General features: G+C 36.3%; 1 protein-coding gene across 1 annotated transcript in view; it reads left to right on the top strand.

Annotated features, from left to right (window-relative positions):
* The window catches only part of LOC139095563 (mucin-17), a 33,402-nt gene extending 18,604 nt beyond the window's left edge, over positions 1 to 14,798 (top strand). The window contains exons 2-8 of the mRNA XM_070646953.1: positions 7,215 to 7,353; positions 7,413 to 7,564; positions 7,633 to 7,795; positions 9,766 to 9,811; positions 9,904 to 11,503; positions 12,192 to 12,286; positions 12,359 to 14,798. Of these exons, the coding sequence (XP_070503054.1) occupies positions 7,230 to 7,353; positions 7,413 to 7,564; positions 7,633 to 7,795; positions 9,766 to 9,811; positions 9,904 to 11,503; positions 12,192 to 12,286; positions 12,359 to 12,398 (2,220 nt within the window). The 5' untranslated portion in view covers positions 7,215 to 7,229 and the 3' untranslated portion in view covers positions 12,399 to 14,798. The remainder of the gene's footprint in view (positions 1 to 7,214; positions 7,354 to 7,412; positions 7,565 to 7,632; positions 7,796 to 9,765; positions 9,812 to 9,903; positions 11,504 to 12,191; positions 12,287 to 12,358) is intronic.
* Positions 14,799 to 15,134: the final 336 nt, after the last annotated feature.

The raw sequence follows: 15,134 nt of genomic DNA, 5'->3' as shown, positions 1-15,134 counted from the left end.
AATAATACCGGATTATTTTCTAAACTTATTAATTGGATCAGTATCTAAGCAAATAATTAAATCTATTTTATTTGAAATTCACTATGGCCGTAAATCTACATATTAACAATAATGGATGTTAAGCTATCATGTAATGTAAAAAATTTTAATATATCTGCTGGCATTAGAGGGAAAAACTAATTTTATGTGAATATTTAATGGACATATATGAGCATTATTTTGTATATCTATTATGTGGTGTGTTTATAGAGTTTTAAAAGGTTATATTGGATGAAAATGGATAGTTATTTGGGGTTGTCTATGTATGGTGTCTATTGTGAAATGCTAGACTAATCTCCTGGAGTAAAATAAGCTCGGTGGGGAATTGGTTTAGAATTTCGGTACCAAATTATTGTATAATCGACCCTGCGATCTTGGGTTCGAGACTCGACAGGAGCAATTTTTCATCTGTCCTTTTTCGAATCATATGTAGTGGAAATGGGAGGTTCTGATTCATAGAAGTGTACAAGATGTCGGTAAGGGCCCTCGATATGGGACGGAGATCAAAATATATCGGGGATGTCTAGATTCCCATCATATCCTGATCTTGAGAGACTTAATGGAGAAATCAGGAACCTTAGATGTATTATTAGAACCCGAGAAGTACCTTCAATCCCAAACATAACAATGGGATGTTCTGAGCAGCAAGTATCTGTACATAAATTATTAAATCCTCTACCTTCTATCTACCTTCTCAATATTTCACAGAATTAAGCAATTTCCCTAGAAAATCCTTCCATCTGCGACCTCAAAACATCAAACTTTTACGTTCTATTTGTTTCAGCCCAAAGCTTTTATTAATTTGTTTCTATCCAGTAAATAATTTTGTATTATTAAAGCTTTCATTAAGATCAGCACAACCATATACTTTACATTTTTATTCTGTATTTTATTTTTCACATATTATTATTCAGTCACACAAAAGAAGCATTGTGGGTGTCAGAAAATTATTAAAGATTTATATTATTTTTTTCATCATCTATACCTCACATATGTGTGCATGTTCACTCACATCACCAGCTAGAATTGGCAATATCAAAAATATTTTCATCACATCATCTTGATTCACACTTTAATTAAAACTTTTTAATGTTATTGATGTGCCCATAAAGGTTCAATAAGCAAATATTTGCTTTATTTATGTACATATTGTGTGTCTATATATAAGCATGTGTCAGGCTATATGGAAAGATGAGATTGTACATGACATGCGAACAAGTTTAATACATTTTATCGATTTATTATCGAAAGATTAAATGACATTTTGACAAATTTTAATATCCTGTAGGATCCTGTAGATGTAGAGGAATCGATCAAACTGCACATTTTCATTGACTTTTTTTGCTTTACAACCTTCAATGGTGAAATGAATAGTTCATATGACACATATTGAATTTACTTTGTGAATATGATGTTTTATGGTATTTCCATGAGGTGTTTGATGTCCTTGGGTGGATGGTGATATTGAGGATGTTGTTATTGTGAAGCATTGCAAAACGTTGATGAATTTTTGCTGATGGATTAATTGTTGGTTTCTTAGAATTCTTTGGAAAATCACTAGGATATTGTGTTGTGAACTTACTTACTTACTTCGTTGGCCGTACAGATCAGTTGTTATCCATGACCTCCCTCAGATGCCACCTGAAGCTGACCCTATTGCTGGCTTCTTGCTTAGGTTGTGTACTTATGGATAAATCATAATCAGAATTCACAGAGTTGAGTTGAGCTTTAACTTTCAATCCACCTCGAGTCAAGCCAGCTCAAAAGGTATATGGCATTCAAAAGTCGGAAAACAGGGTCTTTAGGTCGATGTGACTCTGATGTTGAATCTGATTTGGCAAAACCTGACCGACGTAGAGCTATGCAGATCTGCTAAGCGGAACATATGAATGAAGCTCTGCCAAGGAGCTATTAAGGCTCCGTGAAAGCTCTTTTATAAGCATCAAATTAGGACCTCAATATGAATGAAATATGGCAACAGTGTACCTGCATGATATTGACCTAACTTCAGAGCTATGACCCGAGTGGACATGAATACGTTATAATTAGTCTAAGTTAACTTGATACCTAGTTCGAAAGTATTTTTGTCTACTCAACATCAATTCGAATCTACAACTAAATTGGCTCCTAATTCATCAAAATCAAATATTTATGAAGCCTTACACTATGTTCATGTCAAGTTTCTGTCTAATTAATGCCAAATTTTGGCAACGGCAAGAAGAATTCAAGCTAATTTTATACCGGCATTATACCAAGATCAAGCGTCATTAAAATAGATTTGAAGCATGTAGATCACAAGCAAATGTTGCTTAAACAAAACAAGTCCATATCCTCCCAGTTCCTAGTACTTTCTCGCACGACTAACTTTCATGTCACACACTTTAAGAATCTGAATAATAGAATCAAATCATCAATTTTACCACCTACAATTTTCTCAATAAATGTCTTCAAATAGAAACTTATGTCAATAAAAATATTGTAGGAAGTTCCAAAAATATTCTGATTCAAGCAAGTAATCCCCTAAAGGCACACCATGAATAATGAAAATATTTCACAGAATGAAATAGCTTCTTTTTCGTAAGAAAAATATCAACGACAGACAAGAAGTTTCACCTACATAGAAGTTGAAGCTCTCAATGTCTTATCATCAAAGAATAAGAATCCTACAGATTGGTGCCCGAGCAGCACAACATGTCCAATCCCAAATGTCGGTCAAAATCAGTCCACAAGTTGCCGTTTGGACACTTTCGCGTATTGCCGTTAATATGGCGACCTAACGGCTCCCTAGAGTACACTATGTGCTGCTCGGGATCATAATCATCACCAACTCGACGTGATTTTTTGCGTCTAAATTTTCAACACAGCAAAATAACTCGTAGCTCACATAATAAATAATAAAATAAAGGTCTACTCAAACAAAAAGAACAAATTTAGCAATAAAACTGTCATAAAATTGTCCAAAAACATTCTGTCCGAATGATAGACCCACACATGATATGTCCAATGATGAGACAAAATATACGAAGACTTTAATGGCTTTCGCTTCCATTTATGAAAATGCACATCAGTAATAAAAATAAAAAAAAGTTACATTACTTACAATATGTGAAGTGATGCGACTGTGAATGAGAAAATATATTGGGTACGAGGAAAATTGTAGATTTCCTGCAGACGGTGAAGGGGAGGCGTTTGTAAATGATGTCTTGAATTTGTTTAACTTAATGTTAGGGAATTTTTACTCTTTTGGGGGTTCTGGAGTCAAATGCAAATGAGTATATTGAGATGATTTGAGTATAGGGTGTTGATGTAGACAGGGCTACACTTGGTAGTGGTAATTGGCAATATAGTCAGCTTTAGGTGCCATCAAAAGAAGGTTTGATATGATCGATTTATGTGTACAACATCCTTTTTAAATGAGAATTTATAAAAAGTGTCAAAATCTAGATTTTTTTATCGATTGACGTCAAGGCCGTTGCTTAGGGAAGGAGTGGGAGTCATGTGGTCAGGGTTGAGGGTTGAAGGTTGAGGGTTCACCCTATCAATCTCGTCTTTGGATGGAATTCTACACTTTTTTAGAATTTTTTAAGATAAAAATCTCAAAAACCTCCTAAATTTGGGGTCAATCTCATCTCAATCCCAATTTGGGGGCGTATTGCATGTAGTTAGGGTCGGAGGTCAACCCGTCTCCCTGTTCTTTTAACGATATCCTTCATTTGTTAGGGTTTTCAAGCCAAAAATTGCAAAAAAATCCTAAAAAACCTCAAAATGTTGACATGCCATCCAAAAAATCCATACCAGCCCCTTGAGGATACATTGCCAACCCCTGTTGTCTCAGAACATTGTAAATCAAACCTTCATCACTTACAAATGACCCCCTCTAGATGAAAAATGACTTTAGAAAATACAATAATAGAAATTCTCAGCTTGTTTACTCATCACTCGTCTTGTGGGTGTTTAAACAACTAAAAATAGAGCATAAAAAATCGCTTATGATAATAATGAAAAGTCTAACAACAAATGTGTGAGATCATCAAGATCTAAATCGATGAAAAATTAGGTCAAGTTTCATAATTTTTTTTGGTTAGGAAAAAGTTAAGAAATTTTTTACTTCAAGTCTCTCATGGCACATCTGGCAAGAATGGGGAAAATATTTATGTGCTGAAAACAAACACGTCAAGTAAAAGTTTATGTACACAGGAAATGGATGGAAAAATGGTGCACCTTGTTATTGCTGCAAGCTGTATGTCGCAAATGATGAGTTAAAAAATTTGGGAATGTTTTCACAAACTTGATGTCTTTTGAGTGCTTATGGATGTAATGGTACTTGGGAAATTTGGAGCAAATAGGCCATGGATGGAGATTGTTGACTTTTGTCGTATTTTTATGGGAAGTTCCTTCTGAGATATCAAAATATGAACGAATTTTAAGTACCTAACCTAATCTTCAATTTATGTCGACTTCCAACCATAAAATTGCAACTTCTGTGCTAATTTTCAGACAATTAATCTTTATGAGTCATTTAATTACCAGTCACTAACTGAAATAATCACAATTATTAATTATTCATTCAAAATTGAGTACATAAAGTCAAATTATGGACTCGATTATTACCCAAAAGTGTTAATTTGCAAAGGAATTGCATGATTATCCAATTGTGTAAATCAGTTGACTGAAATAATTTGCATTTTTATTGTGGCTTGTAATAAATGGGTGCATCAATGTAATGACAAGTGAATGGTGTGGATGAATAAATTGATTGTTGACAATTTTTATTGATTTTCTTCGAAAAAAAAAGGCATATAAGAGTTATTTTGGGTTTCGGTATGTCATCGTGTTGCCGGCTTTATATCAAAATGACGAAAATGAGGTCTGATCAGGGGTGTAATAAGGGAAATGGGATCTTTGAACGGCAACATGACAAAAGCCGTCTATAAGATAAGAGCCGGTCACACGACAAGAGCCTGGCAAACGACAAGAGCCGGGCAAACGACAAGAGCCGGCCATACGACAAAGGCTGGCCATATGACAAGAACCGTACTCCCGACAGGGATATGGTGAACCCTAATTCTACCTCCTCTTATCCTGAATAAAACAAGTTGATTAATTGATCAATAATCTGGCTTAGGTTCAAATTGACGGTTCAATTCGATCAAAAATCCAACACCATGTCAGATTTACAACCGCCTGGTGCTGGATTTGGATCAATTAAACCGACTTGTGCTATTTGAGTATGGTCATCAACCCTATCTCCCAAACTCATATTTTAGAGAAAATTCTTCAAATTTTCAGGGAAAATCCAACTTCCTTCAAAATTTTCTGACAACCTCAGCAAACACATGGCTTAGAAATGTCCAAAAATCCGGTACCATGCTTTCATGACCCTAGACATTGACTAGATTCGATGAAATCCGATCTCAGTGTAGAGTCGAGTCAGTCTCAAGTTAGAGTTAAGCCGGTCTGAGGTTAGTCCATTCGGCCCTAGGCTTGAGTCAAGTCGACCACAAGCTAAAGTCAAGTCGGCCTAGAACAGGGTTTTCGGCTATTTGTACGACGTGTGTCTTACTAACATGAAATTCCTGGTACGCAATTTAGATCATATTGTTCCCAAAAAATTAAATTTGCATCAGCATGTTGCACAGGATCATAACATTCTATTCAGTCCATGGCTCACAGTGGGTTCATATGCATTCACAAAAGCACATAGACAGAGATTAAGAGTCAAACAACCAGCTAATAAATGGCATATTTTGCTCTCAGCATACATAAAATTCAATCAAATTACACCTGCACATTTCTAGGAAAATAAAGCAGCATTACATCCAATCTGAAGGACAAACAGCATCCCATCCATCTCCTCCCATATCAAATTGCATTAAATTCATTATGCACAGAGATAAATTAATGACGAAAGTCAACAAGTTACTTTTTCATATCCCTAAAGCATGACTGTTTCCACTCGACCATTTTTTGTTGATCATAAAAAATGCTGAAAAGACAAACAGAAACGAGAGACAGAGAAGAATTATTGAATCATTTGCGATGCGCTGAGCTCTGCATTAAGTATAGCTCCTTTTAGTACAATCATCTTGTCATTGACATGATGACTCATAAAGTTTTTTTATGAAGAAGTAAAAAGCCAGTGAAAATAAAAATTCATGAGACACAAAATGGTCACACGAGACAGAGACGAAAAAGTTTATAAATATATATACAGCATACAGCATTCACGAAAAGCATTAAGTCACAGTTGTACACACACAAACACATGGATATACCATGGATTTTTGCACGAAATTAGCGTGAAAAGAAAAAAAGTTTTTTTACGAGTTGATGTCAGTAAAAATTAGTGTTGGAACTTGAAAGGAGGAATGTCATGGCAGCTAATTATGTGATAATGACGAACTTCCATCAGACAAGAAAGAATGTTGGACTATTAATGTAGAAAATGTGATAAGACGCCATGCCTAAGGGCTTCAGGTGTTGAAGGAAATGATGTTGAGAATTTTTTGATGGATGTTGATGAGAATTTTTGATGTTTTGGGAAGAAGAACATCCATCAAGTCTAAGAATGGCACAGGTCGGGTAATCGATACGGAATTCAGTATCAGGAATCGATTTCTCTAGAGATGCCACGGTACGGGATGACATGGTACGGTACGCTATAGATGCATCACTGGTACGGTGCAGTGACATACCTGGTATGACAATGTGGCATACCTGATATGGCAATGTGGCATACCTGGTATGACAATGTGACATACCTGGTATGGCAATGTGGCATACCTGGTATGACAATGTGGCATACCTGGTATGGCAATGTGACATACCTGGTATGGCAATGTGGCATACCTGATATGGCAATGTGGCATACCTGATATGGCAATGTGTTATACCTGGTATGGCTATGTGGCATACCTGCTATGACATCGTGGCATACCAAGTCGCCATCAACTCAGAGTCACGCCGTCCTGTGACCGAATTTTTGATCAATTACCAACTTGTGCTATTCTGCCTCATACCACCACCAACAACACATTCCTTCCAACTCTGACATCAACATCAAATTCCAACAATCACGTCTTGACATTATCGACATTTTTTTAATATCAATTCAAATAAAAAAATTTTTGCCAAATAGAAATCAAACAAATGAAAGAAAATATCATTTATTTCAGGAAGCATAAATCATCATGTCGTCGTCGATGAAACGAGAAGTTCGCCGAGAAGAATATTCAACAAATGTGATTCGTACCCTTCAACCATCACGTCCATTGTCACCATACTCACAAAAATCTGATTTTGATAATAATTTGGGTATGTGATTTAAATTTTAAGCATCAAGGATGATTAATGGCTGATTCCTATTTTTGCAGACAATATCCTCGACGATTTACAGCACAGCATATCGCGTCCAGGCAGCTCATTAGGTCAGCCAAACTATTCTAGTCATCGTGATGTTCAATATATACAGCCAGCAAATGCAACAACTGTCCTTCGGGAGCGATCATTAAGTCCGAACTCAAATGTAAGTCTGTCACATTTTTTTGCTATAATTAATAATCGTGCCTGACACAAGTTTTTTTTCACTTGCAGTCAAATCGTGTGTATAAAACTACAAAGTACGAATATTCAACATCGGCTGGCGGCAACAACGGACAGAACAGCTACACAGACAGAGGAAATATCAATGAAATAAACAAACTTGATACGCTTTTGAGTGATCTTGAAAATGAACGCACCGCAACACTCGAACGATGTAAGAAATTCTTATTTGAGATTGAAAAAATGTACATAAAAATAAGGTGGGGGACATTCGTAAATGATGTCAATTGAGGTATGGTAAGGGGTTTACCATAGGCTGGCTCACCCTAAAAGCACAGAATACTTGCTGATGGACTGGAACGTCGCCGTATTAACGATAAAATACGAAGTTGCCCCGGGATATACATGACGACTGATTTTAACCTGTTATTTTGGCTAAAAATGCAATTCGGTACATTGTGCTGCTCGGGTCTATGATTCCCCAAACAGCATGATGGAGGCAAACGCAGCGTTATGTTGCAGTCAACATGGTGACTTATCGGCAACCTAGCGACTGTACTGTAAACCTCGAGTACTACCTTAACATACATAGAGAGCGTCTCTAGGTATCGTAGTAATATTACTATACCTTAAGGTCATGCTGTCTAACTGTCAGGGCTATTCGATCCCAATTAGTGTATATAAGATCAGACATCACTTACAAATCATCCCCTTTGAGTCACAACTTGTTGTTATTTTATGACTCAATTCTCAACTAAAACTCTAATGATTCACCTGCAGTGTGTCCTCAATGCACACAATTTATTTAAGGAACGAAACAAAAAAAAGTTTTTTTTATTTTTATTGCCTTGTTTTGAATTCACATTGAATTTATTCAATGAACTGTGCCTTTAAAGTGTTTAGTATGTCACAAATCTAATAATATCTCCATTCGAGTAGATTTATGATGAAAATTTTTTCGTAGTAAGGAGAATATTATTGACAAAATATGGCATTATCTCATCCACATGTGGCATATCGATCACAATAAATTATTTCATTTTTGATCTCTTACGAAAATAGAAGCGAAAAAAAAAAGATTGTGAAATGACATGAAGAATTGTGGATTGATATGACATGTTCTGGTGTGGATTTAGTCATAAATTATGGATTGTTATGGAATTTTGGGTAGAGTTGGACTTTTAGTACGTAGAGTCAAGCAAAATATAATCATTGATATCAATGACACTTTTGGGCAGCACAATGTAGTCGCTGGGGTCTAGCGAAATTGAATTTTTGTACAGCGTGCCGATCGTGACATGTGTCAAAATTAGTATTAAGCATTGCAATTTTCTCTGTAAACTGAAATTGAATTTTTTAGCTACAAGTCGTTCTATTACAAAATTGAACTTAATATTGGCACATGTATGTCCTTAAGCTTCCACCTGAACGACATAAGGCTCCAATGGACTGCCAGTTAAATACATTTGCCTTCTTTGAATCGTTCTTATAGCCTAAAAAAAGGCTAACTACCAAACTCTAGATATAGTTCTTGGAGGCCGGTCTCTAATCACGTTCAGAAGTAAGAAGAGCCTAGGGGTATGGAAATGGTCGCTTAATGGCCTCTGCATTGACGGAAAGATTCATTAACGTCATCTTAACAGCTATTTTTGGATAATTTTGCTGCTCGAGATCTTAGCTTATTGCAGATAAAGCTAATTACTCATCCATAAGCTTTAAATCCTCTTTGTTAAGCTCTAGTCTTTGCTGGAACTGATTTTAGCTGACTAAAACCCTAAAATTAGCTAAAACCGGCTTAAATCGTATATGGCCTCCCACTCTAACCGGCTTCGTCCATTCTCTGGACTGCCACAGTGATTATACTTCAATTTTGTATTTTTACATCCACAAATGTCTTATATGTGTAACTATCAACGATCTTCAAGCCAGAATCCTTACAAAACCACAATAATGACAAGCATCCACCAGACCGAAGAATCCAATTCCAACTAATAGTTCCCTTCAAGCTTTTATAGCATCAATAAAAGCACTTATCCAATTCTACTCATTGTCCATCAAATTTCATTTATTTATACTTCCACTCAATCCATTCAGTCTACAACTATACATGCATCTATTTTTAAAATTGTACAATTTCTCTGTTTTTCATTTTTTTCTCATTTTCTTATTCTTTTTATAAAACAGCCAAACGAAGCACATCCAACAATATTGGCATCGATTCAGGTTTAATGTAAGTATTGAGGATGATTCCATACCTCAAAATTACATTTTTTCGTCACGTAGATTGCATTAATTTTAAACTTTATTTTCATATACATCCAGTGAACCAGGCACGAAGGTCATAAAAACAACAACAACATATACATCAAAGAATCCAGTCTCACGTGAATTAGTCTTTGATTCACCAGATCGAGTCGTACGTCATCAAAGTCCACCATATGATACACGGACAGTTGAGAGTACATCATCAAGACGAAATGTAACGTACACGGATGATGGTCTTTATGGCAAGCCACGTCGTACCGTGTCACCAACTCCACCGGCCAGTGGAACATCTCAATATCATGTAACTGAAACAAGAACTCGTACACTTTCGCCCACACCAGTCAATACCGGAAATGTTGAAAAATATGTAACCGAAACACGTACGGTCAACAATGAAGTGGTTCCAATACCACAGACTAAAAATTATAATGAACTTGTACGTGTTGAAAATTCATCAGGACCGGATACATTGAGGGAATTGCATTTATCAAATGATATTATGCCAAGACCCAAAACAAAGGTCACAACAACAATTCGTACTTATACATATGAAATACCGGATGATGAGAATACAGCCTTACTTCATCCTGATCGTGATCCACCTAAAAATAATGCAATGTTTTATAAAACTGAAAGGAATGAAAAGAATGTCAATTACTATCCAAATGAGACATCACCATTGACAATTCAGGAGGTACAGTCAATTCCTCCACCACAGCAGACAACAACTGTCTATAAATATTCAACAAATACAACAAATACATCACATCAATCGCCACCACAAATCACAAATGTGCCAGCTAATCCACCAAGTGGAACTAATTATCCACCAAATGGCAATTATCCACCAACTGGAACTTATCCACCAGCTACTGGATATCCACCAGCTACTGGATATCCACCAGCTACTGGATATCCACCAACAAATCAGACAATCATTTATAAAACGGAAACAACAACAAATAAGTATGGCTCACCACAGCCAGTCAACACCTATCCAGATACTGGATATCCACCACCAGTCACATCAACACCAGCTGGTAATATTCCACCAGGTGGAATTACCTTATATCCACCATCGACAAATCAAACGACAATTTATAAAACAGAAACGACTACAAATAAGTCATATAGATCACCAACACCAAACAATACCTATCCAGATCAATATGTTGGATTTCCTCCAAATCAAAGTCATCCACCACCACATAATCATACTCATCCACATCATCCTAATGAGCCATCTGTCGTTGTCTATAAACAAACAACAACAACAACACGAGGCGGTCCACAGCCACCGAATAATCGTGAACCAGGTCCACATCCCTTCCCAGTCGATGGACCAATTATTACGGAAGTTGATGGAAGTCCACCAAAACGTGTTGAAGATTTAATGGCATCATTTGGTGACACAAGTGAAATTCATTATACGAATAAGAGAGTTCAGATTGCTGAGAAGCCATTGACACCGACAACACATAATTTGAGTTCGACAACAACAAAAGTTTATTCATCAGACACGACAGATGATAAGGATAAGAATAATAAGTCTGTTGTGCCATCGAAAAATGTTGCTGGACCACCTGTTTATTATCCACCAAATCATGAATTATTTACATCAAAGGAATCACAAGCAGCTGCTGGATATAGAGCACAGGTAAGATTAGGGAGTGTAGGCTTGTGATGGAGGCTAAACTTGAAATATTTTAAAAATACTGAAATATTCAAAAATACCAACTCTGTTCGATCCCAGTTCCGACTCAGTTCGGTTCCGGTTCCGACTCAATCCGGACCTGGTTCCGACTCAGTTCAGTTCCGGTTCCGACTCAGTTTGGTCCCGGTTCCGACTCAGTGCGATCCTGGTTCCGACTCAGTTAAGTCCCGGTTCCGACTCAGTTCGGTCTCGGTTCCGACTCAGTTCAGACCCGGTTCCGACTCAGTTCGGTCAAGGTTCCAACTCAGTTCAGTCCCGGTTCCGACTCAGTTCGGTCCCGGTTCCGACTAAGTTCAGTCCCAGTTCCGACTAAGTTCCGTCTCGGTTCCGACTCAGTTGGGTCTCGGTTCCGACACAGTTCGTTCTCAGTTCCGACTCATTTCTATCCCGGTTCCGACTCAGTTCCGTCTCGGTTCCGTCTCGGTTCCGACTCAGTTCAGTCTCAGTTCCGTCTTAGTTCTGTCTTAGTTCCGTCTCAGTTCTATCCCATGTTCCTTAAATTTATTTTGATAAATATTTTTGATAAAAATTGAGTAGCTCAACAACAAAAGCCTCAATCCTCGGCCAAAAGAGATCAACTCGTAAAAAAACATGTCGCAGTGCTTAATTCATAAATTTTTCATCCTTCCAGGGCGGATGGGCAAGAGAGAAAGGTGCTTACAAATACGAATCAGAGAGTCGTTCAAAGAGCAGTAGTAAATCTGGGGCAGCGGTCGTTCCACTATGGTAAAAACATAATCTACTTTTAATCTTTTATCTCAATTTTTTTTAATGCATTCTCTTTTTTTATATCCACAGTTGTCCTTTATGCTGTGCCATGCCATGCACTATTATGTGAAAAAATTTATTATTTTTTTTTTATTAATGTACGATAATTTTTTTTTTCCTTTTTTGTTAAAACCTTTATATTTACACATGATATATATTATATATTACCAACTTACAAGATACATGATACTTACAGTTGAATCTCTAACAACTTTTACTTAATGAAATGGAAGTAAATTGCTTAAATTATTTGAATGATAAGAAATAATAATGAAAAAAAATTTCTATGAAGATTGTAGGAAATGGAAGTAAAGGTTGCAGGATATTTAAGTCTTGACAATTTTCTAAGAAACTCCTGTACTTGAGCTACTTACTTCGCTGACCGGACAGATCAATTGTGATTCTTTGCCTAAGTCAGATGGCAACTAAGGTTGACTCTATAGCTGGCTTCCATCTGTCAATTCTCAATCCTATCTCAACCATAACCTTACTGCTAAGAGAAGGAATTACTGTATTGAAGGTATATCCTGAATAGCAAATCCGTGAACATCGAATAGAACCCCTACGTCACTGTATTAACGATAAGACACAAAGTTGACCTGACGGATGATATCGACCTGACCATTTTAATTGCAAAAAAATGCGGCAATCTGCATTGAGCTGCTCTTAAACTATCTTCTGCATTGTGCTGCTTTCAATTTATTTGAGAATGCTTAACTTTGACAGCATGTTCCATGTCTATGCGGTATTGAAACTCTTCATTGTTCTGAAATTCACGAGATTATCTGAAAGTATTCAGGAACTTGAAAATTCTGCAGCCTTTACATCCATTCAAAATAAAAAATATATTTTATAAAGTCTTACTTCAAACTATCTAGTTGCTTATAATACATATGTAATTAAAATAACAAAATATATTTTTGATAATAGCAATTTTATATAAAGTTGTAAGCTATCTTCAGCTAGAATTTTTAAATTAGAAGCTTCTTAACTTGGACATTTATAGCCAGACATACAGCAGCAATGAGTAACTCATCTCTCGATTTTGATAAATTCTTGAAATCTAGATGGAATTCAGACAAATTTGGAATTTTGGAGTTGATCTTATCTCGAGAGCCATAAAATGTTGATCCCGTCTCAAGAATGACTCTGAATAGGATCTAATTGGTGTGGAAGATTGTCTTAGGAATCACGGCTTTCTATTTACTTGTTTAATGCAAGCCTCCAGAGTTGCCAGTCCTCCATTTGGAGTCGACCTCCATGAAGGCTTGCAATGCTATATCCTCAGTTGACTTTTGACACAATTAGAACAAGCTGCGATTAATCAATCATATATCCAGTAATAAACTTGACATAATATGGCAGATTCCACAATTGTCAAGCTTTAGACCTTATATCAGGTCGACAAATCACGGTCACTGTTCCACTCGAGCTTTTAGTTGGGGTCTAGCATCTGGAACTGGCGAAAGATGTGTCCTGATTCTAACAGTACATCAAGAACAATTAAGATTACTTCAAAAAAAAAATACTTAACCTTAACTTGTTCATCACCTTTCGTGTCCACCAAAAATAATTATTCAAATCCATTAGTCATGTCTGAATAATCTGGCAATAAAGTGCCAAGCAAGAAGCTAGATACTAAACAGATATAAACAAAACCCATCAGTATCATCATTTTCATTGTTCATAAGCAAATTCGTTCATACTTAATAAAGTATGACTAACAAATGAACAAAGATAGCTGAAACAGATGAAAAATATTAAACTTGAGATGAAAGTGATTTTAATACAATTTTGGTGTCTAATACAATTATGTCGGGGAAAAAAGTTTCAATTAAGGATGATGATTTACGTTTTGTAGCTATGGACTATGGATAGTCATTTGTCAGAGGGAATTAAGTGAGGTAGTCGGGTAATTTAGGTTTATATTGAGATTCATGTGTCAATCATTAATTGCCTGCTTTGTGTCAATGCCTGACTAATTGATTTAGGTGCCAAAATGCTGAGTCCATTCATAAAATGCCCGAGCAGCACAGCATGTTTCCTAGGATACAATTAGGTCGACGTATTGACGGTTAGACTAGAAATTGCCTTGACAGGACTATGAAGGCTGATTTCGACCCATATTTACGGTCAGAAGTCCAATCCACCACCTTGTGCTGTTCGGGTCACCATCCAAACTACTCATCAAACCCCCTCGAATCGCTTTCATAAATTTTTAATTTAATTTTTTTAACCCTTGTCAACTCCTAAAATGCCTTAAATTGATCATAAGCAATCGATTTTGATCAAGGAGTTGATAACCCCTTAGATGTTAACAAAATCAAGTCAGTTAATTATTTTAATTTATTTTCCACTAAGAAATATTTTTTGTTTTCTTTCCCTGTCCACAAAAATTGTCTGTATGATTAAAAATTGAATATTGTAAACCTCAAAAATGAGAAATAAAAAAGTTTTGTTACTTAAAAAACATTTTTGTCTAAATATGATTGGATTTGGCAGGTCTATTTGGAATGTATGACTTGTTAATTTGCAGGATATTAATTCATAATCGACAACAAGCTGGTTAACTGCTCCTAGGAAAGCAGGTAGCGTAGAAATGACCAAAAACCTGACCCCAGGCGGACTTGAATCAAGCCTGAAGCAATATTTCAGTCTGGAGCTAAATTTTTGTCATTTCTTTCCCGTGTGTCTCTTAGGTTAAGACTGCAAGCTCTTTGAAGAAATTTCAATCTTTAACTAAAGTTACGTGAAGTTACAAGAATATCACAGCCCATCAGAGCAACACAAAGTAAGCATAGACATG

This window comes from Chironomus tepperi, unplaced genomic scaffold (assembly GCF_022539635.2).
Source record: "Chironomus tepperi strain 1889 unplaced genomic scaffold, CSIRO-AGI_Ctep_v1 contig_364, whole genome shotgun sequence".
NCBI lineage: Eukaryota > Metazoa > Arthropoda > Insecta > Diptera > Chironomidae > Chironomus > Chironomus tepperi.
Note: the sequence above shows the minus strand (reverse complement) of the source record. Positions and strands in the feature narration are given on the sequence as shown.